This window comes from Callorhinchus milii, unplaced genomic scaffold (assembly GCF_018977255.1).
Source record: "Callorhinchus milii isolate IMCB2004 unplaced genomic scaffold, IMCB_Cmil_1.0 Scaffold6, whole genome shotgun sequence".
NCBI lineage: Eukaryota > Metazoa > Chordata > Chondrichthyes > Chimaeriformes > Callorhinchidae > Callorhinchus > Callorhinchus milii.
In genome coordinates this window covers 16,630,910-16,652,436 of record NW_024704747.1, presented here as the reverse complement: position 1 = coordinate 16,652,436, position 21,527 = coordinate 16,630,910, and the positions used below count along the sequence as shown (strand labels likewise).

Genomic DNA, 21,527 nt, shown 5'->3' with positions numbered 1-21,527 from the left:
GTGCACCTGAACAGTCAGATGGGATCTCGATTTAACATCTCAAATAAAAGACAATGTAGCCCTCAATGAGTGCCAAAAGAAATATCTGCCAGGGTCAGTGAACAGACACTAATAATAACAAACAAATATTAATGAAAGTTCAGACAAAGGCAAATTTGCCTATTTATAAGGTGACCCACTATATCGGGATTAATGTTCTAGTTCTTTCTAGTTACGCACTAAAATTACCCACATTGGATTACACAGTAACAGGTGATGTCTGTGTGTGGGTGGCAGTGACCGCAGCAGACACATAGCAGTGGCTCCGCGTGGCACATGCATGTAAGCCCCCATCCTCCAGATCGGCCCTCGCTCACTCCAGTGTCGCTCAAATTCCAAAGGTCCAGTCTGTTATGGCCATTTCCAAGCAACAATATCAAACTACATTTGTAAAGTGCTTTTCACATCGGGAGGACATCCCATGGGCTGGACAATGAGGGGTTTGTACCCAAGCTGCGGGGTGGAGTCGAGAGGCTTGGAGGGTAAGGGGGAGGGGGAGTTGAGGTGGGAAAAAGACCAAAGGCATGGTCGAAAAGAAAAGTCGAGATAACATTGAAGGAGGCAAGGGAGGGAGCGAGGTGGAAGGGCTCCAGGATGGTTCCAGAGGGTGGGGGCAGAAAGGCAGACGTGAAACGATAGTGAAATAGACAAGGCGGGGGGTTGGGGGGGGCTGCAGCAGGCCAGTGCCTGCAGAGCAGAGGGAGCAGATAGGTTACTGCTGTTGTAATAGGTCACAGCGGTAGCAAGGAGCGAGACCATGAAAGGCTTTAAAGGTGAGGACAAGGATCTTGAACTCAATCCTCTGGGGGACGGGGAGCCAGTGAAGCCAGGCGAGGATGGAGGTGATCGGCTTATGAAGCACTGAGGCTCTCGCCCGAGCTCCAAAAACATGCGCTTCGATTAACCACCAAAGCAGAGTGGGTGGATGGGTGCTGAGTGGGCAAAGGGTGGAGGGGGGGGGAAGATATGGCAGTGGGGTGGAAATCCTAACAGTCTCAAAACGGGCGAGATACCGACCTCGTCTTTGGAAGCAGGTTTTACACCCTGGCTGCAGAATGACCCTCAACAATCCACCAACCAGCAGCAGTGCACATGTTCTGCTCACTCACACACACACACACACAGAGCCCTCACCCCCTCCCCCCGCCCCAATGTGTTAGCCACAGACGTTCGTTCACATGCTGACTGTCCCCTTTCAGCTACTGAGTAACATGAGCACGAACAGACTTTAAAAATAGGCCGAATACATTTGCTAAAATAGACCCGTGACACATACGTACTGCACACATCGGTACACAACACACGCCCGCGCACACTCATTCACAACAGAGTCACTGTTTCAGCCCTCAGGCCAGCTTGTTGCCTCCACACAGTATGTTACTGTGCACTTCTCACACTCTACTCAGACTGGCCTAGGAGCACAGCAGATAACAGCTGATCTCCTCCAGCTCTATGTATAGTTCCGTGTCTGGAATGTATGTGCTCAGTATTGACACACATGCCTCGCAGAGGACTGTTGCTGCCTCTTAAATGCAACGGAGGGATGGTGGGTGGGTGGGCGGGGGGGGGTGATCTATCATACTGTACACAATCCTCAGCACTCTGTGTGTGGGTATTATTGGAGATCTATACAGTACGTGATCCACAGCACACTCTGTGTGTGTGTATTACTGGAGATCTGATGATAATAATTACTATGATCCTTGTATTTTGTATAGCGTCTTATCATGTCGTCCAAGACGTCTCAAAGCGCTTCTCTAGGATACACTGCAAAGTGGAGTGACTGCGATTTTGTGGGTGAAATCTGGAAGCCAGCTGCACGCCGCAACATCCCACAAACGGCCACTGAGTTAAGCGACCAATTTTATTTGGGGGAGATTGTTGGCCAGGGCACAGGGAGAGAGAAACTCCCCTTCTTCTTTTTCGAATAGGAGATCTAGACTTACTGTACTCCACGTGTGTGTGTGTGTGTGCGTGCGTGTTACTGGAGATATACAGTACTGTACGTAACGCTCAGCAGCAATCTGTGTGAGTGTGTGAGTGTGGAGGAGGAGGAGGAGGCGTGGGAGGGAGAGGAGGGAGTTGGAGGTGAGAAGCACGTTACAAGACGTTCTGAGCTGCAGACCTCAGAGCCTGGCCCTGCTCTTCCCCTCACCCGCACACCATTCCGCAACACATTTCCGCTAGTTTGCAACAACCCCGCCGCAGAACCAGCCCAGCTCGGCCATCCCTTCCTGTGGGGCCTTGTGCAATATTTTTTTATATGTATCTTTTTTTTAAAAAAAAACACGAAAGACCTTTCCAAAGTTTGTAGAAATTTCTGTCAAATAAAAGAGCTTCCTGCCACCCCCCCCCCCCCCCCTCCCCCCCACTCAAACCTCCCCCACTCAAACAGCGGGACACATTGGGTGGAGGGGGGGGGGAGGGGGGTAGAGGGGTCAGTTTCACAAGTGGATCTCAGTTCTATCCCCCCCCCCACCCCCACCTCTCCTCTCCTCACTATAATCCCCCAAAATCAAACACAAGACTGAGAGGTCGCATTTTTTTTTGTAGGGAAATCATCAGAGACACCCACACAGGTTACTTACAAATGGATACAATGAGTGTTTAGTGTAACACTAACCTCTCTGGCGATCTGATTCAGGGCATCGTCCTCTGCAGACAGGCGCTCTCTGTTAGGTATCCTTTTCCTCACAGGTATGTGAGTCCCCATTTTCTCTCTCTCTCTCTCTCTCCCTCTCCCTCTCTCTCTGCCTCTCTGCTCGGTTGCTTTAACTCGTGTTCAACACAACAAAACCCCCTCCGTTTTTCCTTTGTTTTCCAAAAGAAAAAGATACAATATTTTCAACCATCACATTCTCCTCAAAAGGGGGAAGTGACAGCTTCTCACTGTCATCTTCACACCCCTCCCCCTCACCTCCCCCAACACACACACACACACACACTGACACACACACACACAGACAGACACAGACACACTGACACACACAGACACACTGACACACACACAGAGACAGACACACACAGACAGAGACAGACACACACACACAGACAGACACACACAGACACACTGACACACACACAGAGACAGACACACACAGACAGAGACAGACACACACACACAGACACAGACAGACACACACAGACACACTGACACACACACAGAGACAGACACACACAGACAGAGACAGACACACACACACAGACACAGACAGACACACACAGACACACTGACACACACACATACACAGACACACACACACACAGACACACACAGACAGACACACAGACAGACAGACACACACACAGACATCAAACATTAAAATGATAAAGTCAATATTTTCTATAATTCGTCCCTCGATCAGAGGAGAAATCAAATGATCGTGTGGTGTTATTCACCTCTCTCTCTCTCTCTATATATATATATATATGTGTGTGTGTGTGTATATATTTAACACTTTAAATAAAAATAAGTCTACCCGAAGCGACGTAATTAACGAACAGTTAATTTGCAGATAAAGTGACAACAGAGGACGATGTGTGGAGGGAAGATGAGAGTTTTTGAGGACACGAGTGTCTGTCTGTCTGTGGGGGAGTGTCTGTGTGGGGGGGGTCTGTGTGTGTGGTGTGTGTGTGTGTGAGATTGTGTGTGGGGGGGGGTCTGTGTGTGTGTGTGTGTGTGGGTATCTATGTGTGTGTGTGTGTGGGGGGGTATCTGTGTGTGTGTGTGTGTGTGGGATCTGTGTGTGTGTGGGGGGGGTATCTGTGTGTGGGGGGGATCTATGTGTGTGTGTGTGGGTGGGATCTGTGTGTGTGTGGGGGGGGGATCTATGTGTGTGTGTGTGTGTGGGGGGGATCTATGTGTGTCTGTGGGGAGGGGGGAATCTATGTGTGTGTGTGTGTGGGAGATCTGTGTGTGTGGGGGGGATCTGTGTGTGTGTGTGGGGGGGATCTGTGTGTGTGTGTGGGGGGTATCTGTGTGTGGGGGGGTATCTGTGTGTGTGTATGGGGGGGAGTCTGTGTGTGTGGGGGGTTATCTGTGTGTGTGATGGGGGGGTCTGTGTGTGTGGGGGTTATCTGTGTGTGTGTGGGGGGGGTCTGTGTATGGGGGGGTCTGTGTGTGTGTATGGGGGGGGAGTCTGTGTGTGGGGGGGGTTATCTGTGTGTGTGTGTGTGGGGGGGGGTCTGTGTGTGGGGGGGTATCTGTGTGTGTGTATGGGGGGGGGTCTGTGTGTGGGGGGGGTATCTGTGTGTGTGTGTATGGGGGGGTCTGTGTGTGGGGGGGTATCTGTGTGTGTGTATGGGGGGGTGTCTGTGTGTGTGTATGGGGGGGGTCTGTGTGTGGGGTATCTGTGTGTGTGGGGGGGGGTCTGTGTGTGGGGTATCTGTGTGTGTGTATGGGGGGGGTCTGTGTGGGGGGGTATCTGTGTGTGTGTGGGGGGGGGTCTGTGTGTGTGTATGGGGGGGGTCTGTGTGTGGGGGTATCTGTGTGTGTGGGGGGGGGTCTGTGTGTGGGGGTATCTGTGTGTGTGTATGGGGGGTCTGTGTGGGGGGGTATCTGTGTGTGTGGGGGGGGGGTCTGTGTGTGTGTATGGGGGGGGTCTGTGTGTGTGTATGGGGGGGCTCTGTGTGTGGGGAGGGTATCTGTGTGTGTATGGGGGGGTCTGTGTGTGTGGTATCTGTGTGTGGGGGGGGTCTGTGTGTGGGGGGGTATCTGTGTGTGTGGGGGGGTTGGGGGGGGTGTCTGTGTGTGTGTGGGGGGTGGGGGGGGTATCTGTGTGTGTGTATGGGGGGTCTGTGTGTGGGGGGGGTATCTGTGTGTGTGTATGGGGGGGTCTGTGTGTGGAGGGGGTATCTGTGTGTGTGTATGGGGGGGTCTGTGTGTGGGGGGGGTATCTGTGTGTGTGTATGGGGGGGTCTGTGTGTGGAGGGGGTATCTGTGTGTGTGTATGGGGGGTCTGTGTGGGGGGGTATCTGTGTGTGGTATGGGGGGTCTGTATGTGGGGGGGGTATCTGTGTGTGTATGGGGGGGGCTCTGTGTGCCTGAGATGCTGTGGGATGTAGTGAGTTGCAGTCCTGAGTCTCCGTGAACTCCCGGTCTGTCTCTCCCGGATACAGTCGATGCCGTTTTGAGCATCAGAACAGCTCAGGCGGGTCAGGGGCAGAGGGGGGGGGGGGGGGTGGGGGAGGAGGTGGTGGTGTGGGGGGTGTGGGGTGTGATGGGGGGGTGTGGGGTGTGATGGGGGGGGGGTGTGGGAGGAGGTGGTGGTGTGGGGGGGGGGTGGGAGGTGGTGGTGTGGGAGGTGGGGGGAGGAGGTGGTGGGGGGGGGGGTGGGGGTGTGATGGTGTGGGGTGTGATGGTGTGGGGGGGGGGAGGTGGTGTTGTGGGGGGAGGTGGTGGTGTGGGGGGAGGAGGTGGTGTGGGGTGTGATGGTGTGGGGGGGTGTGTGGGAGGTGGTGGTGTGGGGGGTGTGTGGGGGGGGTATGGGAGGAGGTGGTGGGGGTGTGATGGTGTGGGGGGGGGGTGTGGGAGGAGGAGGTGGTGGTGTGGGGGGAGGAGGTGGTGGTGTGGGGGGAGGAGGTGGTGGTGTGGGGGGGTGTGGGGTGTGATTGGGGGGGGTGTGGGAGGAGGTGGTGGTGTGGGGGTGTGTGGGGGGGGTGTGGGAGGTGGTGGTGTGGGAGGTGGGGGGAGGAGGTGGTGGGGGGTGTGGGAGGTGATGGTGTGGGAGGTGATGGTGTGGGGGGGAGGTGGTGGGGGTGTGATGGTGGGGGGGGGTGTGGGAGGTGGTGGTGTGGGGTGTGATGGTGTGGGGGGGGTGTGGGAGGTGGTGGTGTGGGGGGTGTGTGGGGGGGTGTGGGAGGTGGTGGTGTGGGGGGGGTATGGGAGGTGGTGGTGGGGGGGTATGGGAGGTGGTGGTGGGGGGGTATGGGAGGTGGTGGTGGGGGGGGGTGTGGGGAGGTGGTGGTGTGGGGGGGTGTGGGGGGGGGGTATGGGAGGTGGTGGTGTGGGGGGGGAGGAGGTGGTGTGGGGGGGTGTGGAGGTGGTGGTGTGGGGGGTGTGTGGGGGGGTATGGGAGGTGGTGGTGTGGGGGGGGGAGGTGGTGGGGGGGGGGTGTGGGAGGTGGTGGTGGGGGGGTATGGGAGGTGGTGGTGGGGGGTGTGTGGGGGGAGGAGGTGGTGGGGGGGGGTGTGGGAGGAGGTGGTGTGGGGTGTGATGGTGTGGGGGGAGGTGGTGGTGTGGGGGGGGGGGGGGGGAGGGGGGGGGTGTGATGGTGTGGGGTGTGATGGTGTGGGAGGTGATGGTGTGGGGGGGGGTATGGGAGGAGGTGGTGGTGGGGGGTGTGATGGTGGGGGGTGTGATGGTGTGGTGGGGGTATGGGAGGAGGAGGAGGTGGCGGTGGAGCGGACGGTAACGGTCTGTTGTCGGGTCTCCCACCTCCGGTTCGGTGTCCCGGCGGTTGCCGCAGTCCCGGTGTCCCCGCGACCCTCAGCGCCCTCCGGTCGGCTGCTGCTGCCTCGCCATCGGACCCCAGGGTCAGCCCCGAGCTGTCGGCAGCCCCCGGCCCGGCCCTCTCCCCCCGGAGTGGAGTGTGAGTGAGTGAGTGAGTGAGTGGGTCTCCCGCCCCCTCTCTGAGCTCCGGATGGAGACCAGACTGCGGCGCTCTACACGTTCCGGGTTCGCCGCTCTCCGCCGTGAAGGCGCGGCCCACGTGCATTTTTTTTTAATTCGAAACGCTGCCGCATTTTTTTTTGGGTGTTACATATATATATATATATATATATATATGTATATATATTCTTTAAAACGTGTATTTGTTGGTGTGTGTTGCGAGTGTGTGAGTGACAGACAGAGAGAGAGAGAGAGAGGGGGGGAAGGGGTGAGGGGAGGGGGGGTGGGGGTGAAGGGGAGGTTGAGGGGGGGGAGGGAGGGGGGATTGAGGGAGGGGTGGGGGGGTTGAGGGGGGTTTGAGGGAGGGGTGGGGGTTGAGGGGGTGGGAGGGAAGGGGGGCTGAGGGGATTGAGGGGGAGGGGGGGAGATTGAGGGAGGGGGTGGGGGGGTTGAGGTGGAGGGGGGGGTGGGGGGGTTGAGGTGGAGGGGTGGGGGGTTGAGGTGGAGGGGTGGGGGATTGAGGTGGAGGGTGGGGGATGAGGGAGGGGTGGGGGGTTGAGGTGGAGGGGTGGGGGATTGAGGGAGGGGTGGGGGGGGTGAGGGGGAGATACCACATTAATGCATCGGAATGTTATATATTTTCTGCATCACATCCTCTGAGAGCAATTCCGGATTCCCCTTCGGCTCAGGACACTCAAAGCCTGGACTTGGGGTACGAGCCCAGACAGGTTCATTGGTACTTTCCCGCCAGACTGCGGTACACCTGTTTCGTTTTGCCCCCAAAATATTACAGTCAATTCACTTTATTCGGTGAAGCGCTTTTCAGACGCCTCGAAGAGGTGATCAGGCGCTGTATCAAACGGAAAGATTATAAGCTTTCGATTGTTGTTCTAAACGGAACGATCACATTTCCGAACCGACACATAACAGCGAGAAATAACTCTTTCGGGGTTTTAGAAATTCAATCGTGAAACATTTCTTATTGAGAAATGCTGCAAAAGGTCTATCTGCCTGTTCCTCTTTGGAACTGATAAATAACTCTCTGTCTGCCGTCTGTCAGCCTGGGTCAGTATTGGTAGAACATCAGCCTCTGGGTCAGAAGGTTGTGAGTCTATCCTATGTAAGTTCATGGCTCAAGCCAAGTTCAGTCCTCGGGGGGCGTTTCTGATGAGACGTTAAACCGAGGCCCTGTCTGCCTGTTCAGGTGGATGTTAAAGGTCCAATGGCACGATTCAAAAAGAGAAGGACGTTTCTCTCTCCTGGTCAACTGTCCCCCAAATAGAATTGGTCACTCACTCCATGACTGTTGGTGGGACATTGCTGTGCACAAACCGGCTGTTGCATTTTGCCCACAAAACAGACCCAGTCATGGCACTTTACAGGATACCCTGTGAACGACTTTGGGACATCCTTGAGACGTGTAAGGCGCAATGCCACATGTAAGGATCGTGAAATCAATTGGCAATGGAACCGGAGGGAGTCAAACCTTCCAATAAATCGTGGGGGGGACGGGGAGGTGGACGGGGACGGGGAGGTGGACATTTATTTCTGCCCCCACCAGGTAAAAAGATTCCAATCGATGGTGAGTTTGGTTCATGCGCACAGCCAAGCTGCTCCCAGCACTCACAGGTCAGGATTTGCAGTTCTTTGTATGGGGAGGGGTGGGCAGGATTGAGTGGAGCAAAACAGGCTGACATTGAACAGCAGATATGGGGGAACGGATAGATAATTCTGCAATTGTGAATGTTTTTTGCAGATTAAGAGGTACTTAGACAGAGGTTAGATGAAGGTGGAACATAGGAGGGTGGAGCAGTGGAAGGAGTGAGCGATATGGGTAGAACAATATTTTTTCTTCTATGCTTTTCATTATCGTATGGAGAGGCGCAAATGTTTTTAGCTTTGGGAGGCTCACTTTGACAACGATTGAGAAACCCTGGTCAAAACTTTTCCATCTCTGAGATGGCGTTCATCAGGTGTCGGACACATGTGGAAATCCATCACCATGCTTAAGAGTATCCAAACCGGGAATTCCATGCATCCCACTTCGCCCACAAAATACACAGTGAATCCACTTTACAGTACATCCTGTGAAACGCTTTGAGATGTCTCGACGATGTGATAAGGCGCTATATCAAATGCAAGGATTAATATTATTATTATACATGGAAATCCAGAGATAGATATTGGAACGGAATGCGCACACTCTCCCTGGAGGGACACATCCTGCTTACGTAATTCCGTGTTCCTGTAACTACAGTTCATTTGGGAATTTTTTTTTATTAGATGGCTTCCTTTGCCTCCTTCAAGGGTGTCTCAAGACTTTCCTGTTTGATCGTGCCTTTGGTCAGCTTCCCAACTTTTGTCGCTACACCTCTAGAATCCAACTCCCAGCTGTTTATGGGACATTGCTATTTGTAAATTGGCTGCTGTGATCACCTACATTTTACAGTGAGGTGCTTTGAAACATTTCGATGACATGAAAAGGTGCTCTACCAATTGCAAGGATTATTATTATTATCTTATGCGGCCTTACTCCCCTGCCCACTCCCTCTGTGAATCCAACTTCGACAATGCCCCCATCTCTGGAACTCTCTCCCTAAATACCTCCACCTTGAACACTCCCTCTTTCCATTCAAAACCTTTGTAACAAAACAACCTCAGTCATATCCTCTTTCAGTCATCACCCTCACATCCCCCTTACCTCCCACCTTCTCGAGCACCCACTCTCTTTCTAAAATAGAAATCTCATACCCTCTTATACCCTCTTCTTCCTTGTTTGTACAGTAAAACTCGCGTAAGTCTTATATTCATAAATAGTTTAAATGGCTAAGCTGTAGATGCACCAGACTTCAGTTTCCTTCCTACCTCTGTGACCTGCTAATCCCTTACCAACATGTCCGCTCCCTCTGCTCAGCAGGCTCCGGGCTGCTCCGCGTCCCCTGCCCGACCCACCCCACAATCAGCGGTCGAGCCTTCAACCTCTTTGGCCCCACCCTTTGGAACTCCATTGCACATTCCCTTCGCCTCGCTTCCTTGCCTTCTCCAAGACACATCTCAAGACCATCCTCTTCGACTGTGCCTTCGGCCACCCGCCTACACTCCCTGCCGTCCACCCTCTCTTACCCCAACCCTAACCCCCCGCCTCATCCCGCCGGTCAAAATCTTTAACTGTGCAGTGTCTTGGGACGTCCTCCTGACGTGCAAGGCGCTATACAAATGTAATTTGGTATTGTATTGTCAGAGAAGGGAGTTTCTACTGGTGTCCTGCACTGGTCGTATTTTATAAAGCAAATCGTCTCCTAACTTGTAACACCGCTTCCGCACTTTGAGTAGCATTGAATAAAATGAAGTCCTGACCCGTTAACGCTTGCGCATTTACCAGCCACAGTGAATTACACATGCAGTGTAGAATATTGATTAAATTGGATTTTATATGATTTCCACAAGTTTGCCTGAAACTCATTCTAAATGTTATGCCTACTGTAAATCATATTAAGTGTTATGGTCCCCAACTGATCCAACTTATGTGAGTTTTACTGTAATCTAACATCCTCTTAAATGCTTCTGTACTATCTGGTTTAACCACTGCTTAGGCAGCGAGCTCCACATTCTTAGTGCCCTCTACCTGAAGAAGTTCTTTCCGAATTCTCTTTTACCCACTATCTTATTATACTTATATTTATATTATACTTGTGTCTACTGGTTACGGATGCCCCAGCAAGTGGGAACAGTCTATTTATGCTATAGTTACTGAACACTTTTATAATTTTAAACACTTACCCTGGTAGAAACAGCTAGGAGAGCTGCACAGTGCCTGTGGTGAATGAGTTGATTCTGGTGCAACCTCTATTGATCTGTGAGAGCTGATCATTGCTCTATTCTTCCATTCACATAATTAGCATTGAGATTACATGTAGGGAATGTGGTATTTATTGGGGTTTGATGCTCTCTGCTGGTCATACAGTGAGCTGCCATTGCTGGGAAGGATGGAGAGATTCACTGCAGTGTTGGATTCTTGCCTATTATAAAGGTCTGTTAATTGCCTCCAATACACTGACCCTACATTAATTCATTCTGTAAACAAGCTCCAATTAATTGGCATAATTGGCAGCTCAGACACTTCAGACTTGCCTAGATATGTCGAAGGGCCATGGACCCAAATCGTTGACTCACTTTCCTTTCTCCATTAATGCTGCCTGACCCGCTGAGTGTTCCCAGTGACTTCTGTTTTTGCCCAGATAGATGATCAGTCAGAGCTCCAGACAATATTGTTGCCTTTGAGGAAGAATTTCAAATTACACTGTGCAGTTTAGTCCAACTATTTAACAGCTGAAAGTGCATTACAATGCTTGTATGAAGTGGAATTACATCCCTTGCTCTGAAAAAGTTGTTTGGTTTGTGTCTGACACATTACCTTGCTTGAGCGTGTTTAAGCTAGACTGAGATTTCCACATGCGTATGCCACCTACACGTGGAAGTTTCTTGTAGCTGCAATGGAATGTGCCCTCAGATTATTGACTTGCTGAATAGTGGAAATAATATAGATTATTGCAGCAATATGATAACATTGCATGCAGAAAAACGTTTACTATTGTTTTCGAGCTTCAAGCAAAGGATTCACAACAGCCCAATCATAATTCATTGCTTTTCCCAAGTGAAAACGTCCCAATAATAATAATCCTTACATTTGATATAGCGCCTTTCACATCAGGAGAATGTCTCAAAGCGCTTCACATGGTATAGTGTAACGTGTAGTGATTGTAATTTGTAGGCAAACTCAGCAGCCAATTTACCCACAGCAATGTCCCACACACAGCTGTGAAGTGAAGGATCAGCTTTATCTGAGGGGAAGGACACTGGGAGAAATTCCCTTCTCTTTTTGATTAGTGCAACAAGCACCCGAAAGGGGACTTTGTCTCATCCGAAGGACAGAACCTCCAACAATGCAGCATGGGGTACAATGGAGTTTCAACCTAGACTGTGTGAAAGTCTCACTTGGCTTGGAGCCAAGCTATGCTATGTGTTAAGCGCTCCGAGACGTTACCTCACATGACCAGTATATAAATGCAAGTTGTTGTTGATGTTGAACCCACAACGTTCTGACTCAGAGGTGAGATTCTATCAGCTGAGCCAGACTGACACACAATGACACAACAGGGTGAGACTCCCAAAGGATAGCCAACTCTTGAGAAAGCACAACAGAGTGAGGTAACACTGCTAAGCATGTCCCCTTTTATTACGTAAGTATAGCTCAAGGCTAGTCCATGCACAGTTGTTCATTGGCTTCTTCTGCTCCATAGATTACTTAACAAGATGCACTAACGTCACAAGACTGATGTCCTTTTCACTTTACCATCAGGTAGAAGTCCCACAATATCAACTATTATCTCAATATTACCTTTATCTCAATAAAATAAGGGCAATTTTTTTAAAAAGTCTATTAAAAAAGGAGTCATTTGAATCTAAGCAGGTTTGCAAATTCTTAACATTGAACTACATGACAGATATATATTGTGCATTGTAGGAGCACGAGGGCATGATATTCACACCCGCTCTGGGAAGAATCTTTAGTGCGTCTGCATTAAAGGCTTAAATTGCTGCATCCAAGAGCAAAACAAGTCCACATCCTCAATCCAAATCAGCCTATTGCCCAGATCTTGTCCCGCTGTTTGTGTGCTCTCGAGGGTGTTGGACACGACTGGCTGTGTGTAGCTCTGTGCAGTATTACGCTGTAAGCGGGCGGATATTTCACTTGCGTTGCGATGATGATCTCGTCTGCCATTAACCCCTGCTTGGCCCAGCACCGCGTCAGAAAAGAGCTCCTTGAATTTCAGCCACTTTCTGCAGCAGCTCCTTGTACACCACACACACCGGGACACTCCGGTCTACCACTTGCCACTTGACCAACACATGCTGAGCCTTACCCTGCACAAAATAAGAAAGCATCCTCGACGAGCTCTCTCCAGATTCACTCCTCGTGGAGATTCTCTATAAGGAGGAGAAACGGACACACAGTTACAACCAGCTCTCCTCTTCCTGCCCTTTCCTCCTCTAGGCACAGTCATCAAGAAAGATTGAGCAGTTTTCAGCTTTTCTCTCTAAAATTTAGATGATTGAGAGGGGACCGATAAAGAGGTGTTTAAGAGTTCCATCAGATGGATGTTGGTGATTTAAAACTGGAACGAATAAATATTGTATAAGATAGTTGAAGAGACTCTAGAAGCTAAGATTATTCTTCTTGAAGCAGAGAAGGTTATGGGGAGATTTAATAGTGGCGTTCAAAATTATGAGGGGATTTGATAGAGTGAACAGGGAGAAACTGTTTCCACCGACAGGTGGATCGGTCACCAGAGTACACAGATTTAAGATAGTTGTCAAAAGAACCAGAGGGTAGGTGAGGAGATTTTTTTTCGCACACCAATTTTGAATCTAGAATGCATTGCCTGAAAGGTGGAAGCAGATTTGATAACAACTTTCAAGACAAAAGTGAATAGATATTTGGGGAGGACAAACTTGCAAAGCTATGGGGAGAGTGCGGGGGGAGTGGGATTCATTTGGACAGCTCTTTCAAAGAGCCAGCACGGGCATCATGGGCCGAATGGTCTCCTTCTGTGCTGTATAATTCTATGATTCTGTGATTCTATAGCCAGTAGCAGATCTAACATGGAGTTTAGGAGGAACCTCTTCACACAGGGAAGTCAGAATGTGGAACTCACTGACGGAAGGTGTGGTTCAAGCAAAAAGGATCAAGGTATTTAAGGGGAAATTTGTTGCATACCTGAGGGAGAAGGGAATAGAGGGTTTGAACCCACAAACCAAGGTGAGAGAGTGTTATCAACCAGGCTGACAACAAATTCAAATTAGGAATCAGAACAAACACTTTGAAAGACAGTGGAATAGATTAAATAGTGGGTTTGGGGGAAAATTATTTTGAGTATCCAGTACTTATTTTAAAATAAATACATATTGATAGCAATATATAAAAACATACTTACATCTTTGGCGAGATAACTGAGGAAAGAAGCATTATCACCGCAAAGATGGAGGTTAACAGCCAGGTTTTCTTTCCAGGCATTGTCAGTGTTACTGGGATCATCCACATATCCCCTTTTAACCTGAAAGTAGGACACATTTACCTAGTAACTATACAATTATTATACAGTAAAACCACAAACCATGAAACGCACGGCAATTGGTTCTTGGCTCTCCTGAACCCCATGCTTACCCCAGTCGTAACCTGTGAAGACCATTTTGTCTTCTTTTTTTTAACATTGCTGAAAACTCTTCAATTCAGCCTTATTTTGGAGGCTGGCTCTTTCTTAACAATAACACCTTGCATTTATACAACTCCTTTCATGTGGCGTACTCAGAGCACTTAAAAACGGTGGAGCTAGATGCCAAGCCAGGGAGAAAGGGGAGGTGACTGTAGGCACGGACATAGAGAAAAGTCTTCGGGTGCGATTTGAAGACGGGCAGAGAGGGGGCAAGGCGGAGGGACTCAGGCAGGGAGTTCCAGAGTTTCAGGACTTTAGTGGCTCAAGAAATTAAGAAACTGAGACCAAATTTGAGAATCTTCTACAATTTGGCACGATCTTAAACTTTGAAGGCACAATTGTGGAATTTGGGGTTTGGGAGTTCTTCTTCCCTGATCATTCCTTTACATCACATCATACCTCAATGCTTTCCTTCATTAGGGTCTGAATCTTCCCCAACATTTTGAGGCTTAAAATGAGTCTTAGCCTCTTTGGGGTGGCCTCTCCAGGCTCCAGGAACCCCTGTGGGAAGAACATAAAAATATCAAAGGTATAAATACGACCCATCCACTAATTTCAATACAATCACTGACGCTATCAGAAAACACCAGCCACTCATGCAGGATGGGTTTTCTGCTGCCTAATCCCACCCTTTTACCTCCTCTCACCGCAACATGTGAAATAACATTGCAGAAATTACTGTCCCCAGTATTTACAACAGGTAGCATTGCAGATGATCGCGTACAAGATACACAGTCTCTACACATTACAGTGTACCTGAGAAGCTAATATACCTACAAATTCATTTTAACAACAATAACAAATTGCATTTATATAATGTCTTTCACATCGGGAGGACACCCCAAGGCGCTGATGCTTTCATGCTCTACACCTCCACATCTCTCCAAACCTGCTCACTACCCATCCTCTTCGTTTGACCGGCTTGGGCCTTCTACATGTCCCTTGTTCCCTCTGCTCCAAAGTCAGCAGCTGTGCTTTCAGCCACTATGCCCTGAACCTCTGGAATTCCCTGCTTAATCCCTCTGCCTCGCCAAATGCTGCTAACCACAGGACACTGAAGACATATCAGTATCAGCCATGTCACGTTGGATTTTCACATTCATCCCTAATCTTTAATTTTAATCGGATGTTAGACGATTGGCGGATAATAATCACTTTAAAAAATAAATTGGTCACTCAATCCAAGATTATTTGTGGGACACTGTTGTGCGCAATTGGCTAAGGCATTTCACCCACAAAATATGCAGACAATTCACTTTACAGTATATCCTGGGAAGTGCTTTTGAGATGTCTCAACGACATGATAAGGTGCTATATCAAATGCAAGTATTATTATTATTATAGTGCATACCCCAGGCAAGCCCCACTCTTCACAGGGATATTGAACAATGAGGAATTCCAGACGATTTTTGGAGCCTTTCACTTTGACTGATGCTTCCGATCTTCTTTTCCAGCTGCAGCACAGAGTAAAGAAATGTGACACAGGGTTAATCACACAGGCCACAGCATTCAGTAGCAAGAGGTCCCCACAGCCCAGGGCATTTTGCACAAAGCAAATGATTGAGGCTTTTACCGTGTTATTATGGGATCCATCATGTGGTTTGGTCCAAACAAGCGAAGCTTCCCCCGACCTCTCAGCCCAGTCCTTCCCAACGGATTCCTGAAACATGCAGTGGTAGAATTACAGTCTGGTATTGCAGACAACCAGCGACTAGACAAAGGGTCAAAACCCTGGCTTGTGTGTCAGCCTGGCTCAGTTGGTTATAATAATAATAATCCTTGCATTTGGTATAGCTCTTTTCACGTCTTCTAGACATCCCAAAGTTCTTCACAGAATATACTGTAAAGTGAATTGACTGTATATTTGTGGGCGAACGCGGCAGCCAATTGCGCAGATGTCCCACAAACAGTCGTAGTTTGAAAATGACCAATTTATTATTGTTTTTTGTTTTTGGAGGGATTATTATTAGGAGTGTGGAGTAAGGAAACTTGCTCAAGGTTTCGCCCTGCCTGGAATTGAACTCAGGTTTCTCGCTTGCAAAGCGAGTGCTCTAACCACTGAGCTACAGGACTCCACACTTTGGTTGCACTTTGAGTCAGAAGGTTGTGGGTTCACCTTGAGATGTGGAATTCATATAGTCTAAGCTGACACTCCAATGCAGTGCTGGGGAGTTTTGCATTGTTGGAGGTACCGTTCGTCATATGAAACATTAAATTAGGCCCTGTCTGCCCATTAGGTGGATGTTAAAGATCCCATGGCACTATTCAAAAAGAGGAGGGAATTCTCCCAGTGTCCTGGCCAACAATCCCCCCAAATAAAATTAGTCGCTCACTCACTACAACTCTGTTTGTGAGATATTGCTGCTGCAATTGCCCACAAAACACACAGTCACTGCACTATAACAAATGTGACTATTATTATTATTTATTTAAAAGGGGCTAACTTGGAATGTTTGCAAACCAGAAACTCAGCAGATGGGCAGCGGGCTCATTCGATGAGGTAAATTGCTATTGTTTAAGGGGTAAGATCTGAAAGTAACCTGGCTTGTGTCCCCAAAGTGAAATGTTATCTTATACTCACTGTGGGAATCCCCCTTCAATCACGTACTCCCCACAGAAGCTACTCCGATCAATCCCTTTGTCCATGGAGTTGTAATTTGGAGCAGACTTAGGCTCAGAGGAGCTGGAAAAAACAGAAACACTTGTATTTACTAAACACATAAGCAGTTAAAATAGGACATATAAGCAAATAAAAAAGGAATCAGTAAGAACTCCCCAGTTACACTGAGGTGACCTTCATGAATACCTGTGCTAACACAATTTAATATCCACACATTTCACCCATTCATACCCCAATCCTCTGCTCGGTCCTTTCGCTCAGCTAACGCAGATCTATTGCATGCCCCTGACCCCTTCGCTCCACCATCAGTACCCTGTCTTTGGTCACTACCTTCCGGAATTCCCTGACTCAATCCCTCCTCGCAACTTTTTATCCATATTTAAATCCCGCCTTTGACTGCGGAGGGACTGTGGGATGGAGGTCCAGAGGGTGGGGACACAGTGGCAGAAGGACCGCCCGCCATTTGTCGGGTGGGCGAGGTGGGATCGTGAAGCAGGCCAGACCCCACTGAGCGGAGAGAGCGGATGGTTGGTAAGAGGTAAAAAGGTTGCAAGGGTGGGGAGAGCAAGGCCATGGAGGGCTTTGAAGATGAGGACCAGGATCTTGAACTGTGTGATGGGAAGCCAGTGGAGTCGGGCGAGGATGGGGGTGATTAGGTCGCAGAGCCTGGTGCAGGAGAGGACACGGGCTGCAGAGTTCTGGATGATCTGAAGCCTATGGAGGGAGGAGCTTGGGAGGTCGACAAGCAGGGAGTTTGTGTAGTCGAGCCTGCATGTTATGAATTAGTTAACATCAACAAACTTTGGGCAAGATTATTTATCCAAGCATCCAGTTGATGCGAGATGCCAGATCACACTTGTTTATAAAACACTACAATCCGGACTTTCTCAGAGACAATACATTCTGGTATTTTTATGTAAAAAAGTATTTCTCCCAAATCATAATGTAAAATAGTAGCTCACCCACTAGGGCGGTCACCATCCACATTTTCACATGTGTAATTAGGAGGGTTGTACTCACTAAATTCAACCTGTAAAGAACACGTTAGAAGATTATTCTACTAATAAAAATCCTGGCATTTATTATAGCACATTTAATGTTGGAATGCCATCTCAAAGCACTTTGCAGGCACCGAGAGAAACTCTCTTCTCTCTTCCAACAGTGCCATGGGATCTTTGACGTTTGCTTGAACAGGGAGACAGGTCCTTGGATTAATATCTCATTCAAATCACTTTGAATAACATAGCGCACCCCCAGCACTGCACTGGAGTGTCAGCCTGGACTGTGGTGAACTCAAAGACCTGACGTGGTGCTAGAACCCACAACCTTCTGACTCAGAGGCAAGAGTGATACCAACTGAGCCAAACCAGCACCTATTGTAACAGATAGAATTATTGTAACTGGTGAGTCAGGTGTGGATTAAACCACAGGTAGTAATCTAAACAACTGGTGGAAAATGTTTGATGGGCTCAACGGCCTCAGTGAACACATGTATGAACACACCACTTTGTACCTTTTTTTGGTCATTTGGGTGAGTAACACTGGTGGAAACCCATCACCACGCTTAACAGTCTCCAAACCAAACTACTGAAAACATGGTTTCTGTACCTCCCAGGGGACCTTCTCATCTGGCACAGGGAAGCGCTCAATGTTGGAGTCGGGGTAGAAGAAGCTTCGAGCATCAACATGGTGCAGAGTCTTGGAGTCTTTATCTTCATCATCAGAATCTTCCTGCTCTTTGCTCTTACTTTCGGGAATATCTGTAGAAGAAAGGGAATCAGAGAGATTTGCAGCACAGAAAGTGGGCATTCCACCCATTGAGTCTACTCATCCATTGGAGACATCTACTCTTTCCCTGTACCCCTTTATATCGTTCCTCTTCAAATATTCTTCCAAATCCATTTCTAACATTGTTATGATCTTAGTTTCAATAGCGATTTGTAGCAAAGCATTTTTGTAAAACATTTCTTCTATACTGCATGTTAACATCCTGAGCCCTGGTATAATATTCCATTAGAATTATTATATTGTGCCTTACGCATAGGAGAAAATGTCAAATTATTCCATGCAGGGGATTGTCAGGATGTGGAATGTCTTGCTAGGAGTGGTGGTCAAGGAAGGATCCAATTAACTTTCATGAGGGATAATTACAAATAATTAAATTGGTAGGGTATGGATAGAAAAGGCGTGTAAATGGGAATGAATGGATTGCTCTTTCAAAGAGCTATCACAGACAAGATGGGTCGAATGGCCTTCTTCTGTGCTATAAATTTCTATGGTTCCAAAAAACAGTTTGCAGAGATGCAATACAGACATCTTCCCAATACATTGCAATATCCTTCATTTAGTAATCCTAATAATATTGCTTTTGTTAAAGAGCCTTTCACTTCAGGAGTATATCCCAAAGTGCTTCACAGGTTATACTACAAAGTACAATGAATCTGTGTGTTTTGTGGGAGAATGCGGCAGCCAATTTGTGCACAGTAATGTCCCACAAACAGCCATGAAGTAAATGACCAATTTATTAATGGCATTTTTCAAATTGGAATAAACATGGACTGTTATCACACTCAGACAATAGCCTGGGACATCTAGATAGGCTGCTTCTCCATCAGTATTTAGTGGCTGAATGGTTCTCAAACTGAGCTCTCTCTGGCTTTACGACACGCATATTAAGTCAACCTATAAGATGTAATGTACAGTGACTACTGAAATAAACAACAACAAATTGGATTTATGTAGCACCTTTCATGTCGGAAGGATGTCCCAAGGTTGGACAATGAGAAGTTTGGACCCGAGCTGCAGGTTGGGAATCAGAGAGGGGTGGAGGGCAAGGAGGAGGTGGAAAGATGACCGAAGGCACGGTCAAACAGGAAGGTCTTGAGATGGTTCCCTTCAAAGAGACAATGGAGGGGCCGAGGCAGCGGGGCTCCGGGATGGAGTTCCAGAGGGTGGGGGCAGACAGGCTGATGGCCCGACCTCCGATAGTGAAGCAGGCAGGGCGGGAGATGTGAAGCAGTCCAGTGCCTGCAGAGTGGAGGGAGCAGCCAGCTTTCATAGGTTATCTATCCTATCCAAGGGATATAAAGATTTTGTGGAAAAGAGAGTTTTTGTAGCAACTAGCGTATCTTCCGTTTTCTCCCCTTTTTGACTTGCAGCGTTTTATCCAAGTACTGTTGACTTACTGAGCATAGGAGCACTGTCCTTGGAGCCAAATTTCTTCTCGATCAGAGCGTTCATGATCCAATTCAAGGCCCTTGTTGTCTGGATCATCTGAAAGATCAACAACTTCTTACAACAATTCAGCAAACGGCATATGCTGATGATTTATGGTAGACACTGGCTCGGTGAGGGCACTGAGAGCGCAAATGCTTGTACAGCATAGTTCTAACCATTTACAAAAGTAGAACTAACCCCATAGACCTCATCAGTAATAACTTTTATATTGGCCTTGTGTGGGAGCAGATACTCTGTGTTAGTTACTCAGGTGGATTTCTTGCTTAATGGCACAATGACCAAAGGGGAAACCTCTCACCAACATGTCTCAATTCCAACCTCAACAGAGAACCCTCCTGGACCAATGTGGGCTTTACACCTCTGCATTAACCATAACTATGCCCTTTCTGAATCAGTATTGTTGTGACGGCTCCAGTGCAGTGCTGGGGCTCTGTGTTCTTACAGAAGGTCACACACACATCGTAGGCATCATCTCCAAGGGGAAGAAGAGAAAATAATGGGCAGTGGAACAGTTAGGTTTACAGAAGGACAGAGCATGAGCTTCCTGCTTCCCTCAGTGTGTGCAGAGGGCCGGCTACTCAGGGAGGAGGCAAAAAAAAGGGAAAGCGATGACAAAAAAACACTGAAAAAAATCATTGGAACCTGTTCTTCAAGGTGAGACATCCGCTGATCTACTGGACCGGCCTTGCTCCCTTCCTTGGTCATGTCCAGAATCTCAGTCACAGTATCTATCCTACAAAACATATGGAGCAGCACTCTATGAAACATATAGTGTACATCCAGACCATCCATCCATCCAGACCATCCATCCCATCCAGACCATCCCTCCATCCATCCCACCCACCCACCCACCCACCCACCCACCAATCCATCCATCCATCCATCCATCAATAATACTTGCATTTGATAGAGAATAGGGCATGGGGCACCTTTCATGTCAGGAAGACGTCTCAAAGCACTTCACAGACTTTTACTATAATGTGTAATGGATGTGTATTTTGTAGGCGAACATGGCTGCCAATTTGCACACGCCAACTTCACACAGAAGTGGGAAATGACTGATTCTTATCTGGAACATTGTTGGCCAGAACACTGGGAGAAACTCCTTCCCTTTTCAAATGGTGACATAAGATCTTTAAGGTTCACCTGAACAAGTGCAGACAGAACCTTGGTTTAACGTGGAGTCCTGTAGCTCAGTGGTTAGAGCACTCGCCTCGCAAGTGAGAGACCTGGGTTCTATTCCCAGCAGGACGAGAAACCTTGAGCAAGTTTCCTTACTCCAACGCCTGATAATAATCCCTCAAGAAAAAAAACAATAATAAATTGGTCACTTCAATCCACGACTGTCTGTGGATATTGCTGTGCGCGATTGGCTGCTGCATTTCACCCATAAATATAGAGTCAATTCACTTTACAGTACATTCTGTGAAGCGCTTTGAGACATCTAGAAGGCGTGAAAAGCGCTATATCAAATGCAAGGATTTTTTTTNAAATGCCTCATCCGAAGAACATCTCTGATAATGCAACACTCCCCCAGCACACTATACACTAACCTATTTACCGGAACAAGTCAAAATATCCATCCAATTATAACTCTGAGGTCTACGATAGGCTCACCTCTATAAATACATAATGAAAAGACTAATATATCCAGCCATCAGGGCAGGGTGGATCCATTGTCATGTAAAGAGCTTCCTATTTTAGTGTAAAATGCTATTGTACAAGGCAAATTTATATAGCACCTTTC

General features: G+C 48.3%; 2 protein-coding genes across 5 annotated transcripts in view; both read right to left on the bottom strand.

The window, feature by feature from the left end:
- The window catches only part of LOC103176831 (leucine-rich repeat flightless-interacting protein 2), an 86,728-nt gene extending 80,113 nt beyond the window's left edge, over positions 1 to 6,615 (bottom strand). The window contains exons 1-2 of the mRNA XM_042336353.1: positions 6,476 to 6,615; positions 2,663 to 2,850 (exon numbers count right to left, since the gene is read on the bottom strand). Of these exons, the coding sequence (XP_042192287.1) occupies positions 2,663 to 2,752 (90 nt within the window). The 5' untranslated portion in view covers positions 2,753 to 2,850; positions 6,476 to 6,615. The remainder of the gene's footprint in view (positions 1 to 2,662; positions 2,851 to 6,475) is intronic.
- A 5,217-nt stretch (positions 6,616 to 11,832) lies between these two features.
- The window catches only part of trpm2 (transient receptor potential cation channel, subfamily M, member 2), a 37,567-nt gene continuing 27,872 nt past the window's right edge, over positions 11,833 to 21,527 (bottom strand). For 3 of the 4 annotated variants that reach the window (XM_042336479.1, XM_042336481.1, XM_042336480.1), the window contains 10 exons: positions 20,423 to 20,513; positions 19,729 to 19,816; positions 18,152 to 18,303; positions 17,506 to 17,573; positions 16,505 to 16,606; positions 15,497 to 15,583; positions 15,275 to 15,377; positions 14,323 to 14,424; positions 13,645 to 13,764; positions 11,833 to 12,637 (listed from right to left, as the gene is read on the bottom strand). In XM_042336479.1, coding sequence (XP_042192413.1) covers positions 12,458 to 12,637; positions 13,645 to 13,764; positions 14,323 to 14,424; positions 15,275 to 15,377; positions 15,497 to 15,583; positions 16,505 to 16,606; positions 17,506 to 17,573; positions 18,152 to 18,303; positions 19,729 to 19,816; positions 20,423 to 20,513 — 1,093 coding nt within the window. In that variant the 3' untranslated portion in view covers positions 11,833 to 12,457. Of the gene's footprint in view, positions 12,638 to 13,644; positions 13,765 to 14,322; positions 14,425 to 15,274; positions 15,378 to 15,496; positions 15,584 to 16,504; positions 16,607 to 17,505; positions 17,574 to 18,151; positions 18,304 to 19,728; positions 19,817 to 20,422; positions 20,514 to 21,527 lie in introns of those variants that run through there. The other variant, XM_042336482.1, reaches the window with a different exon arrangement.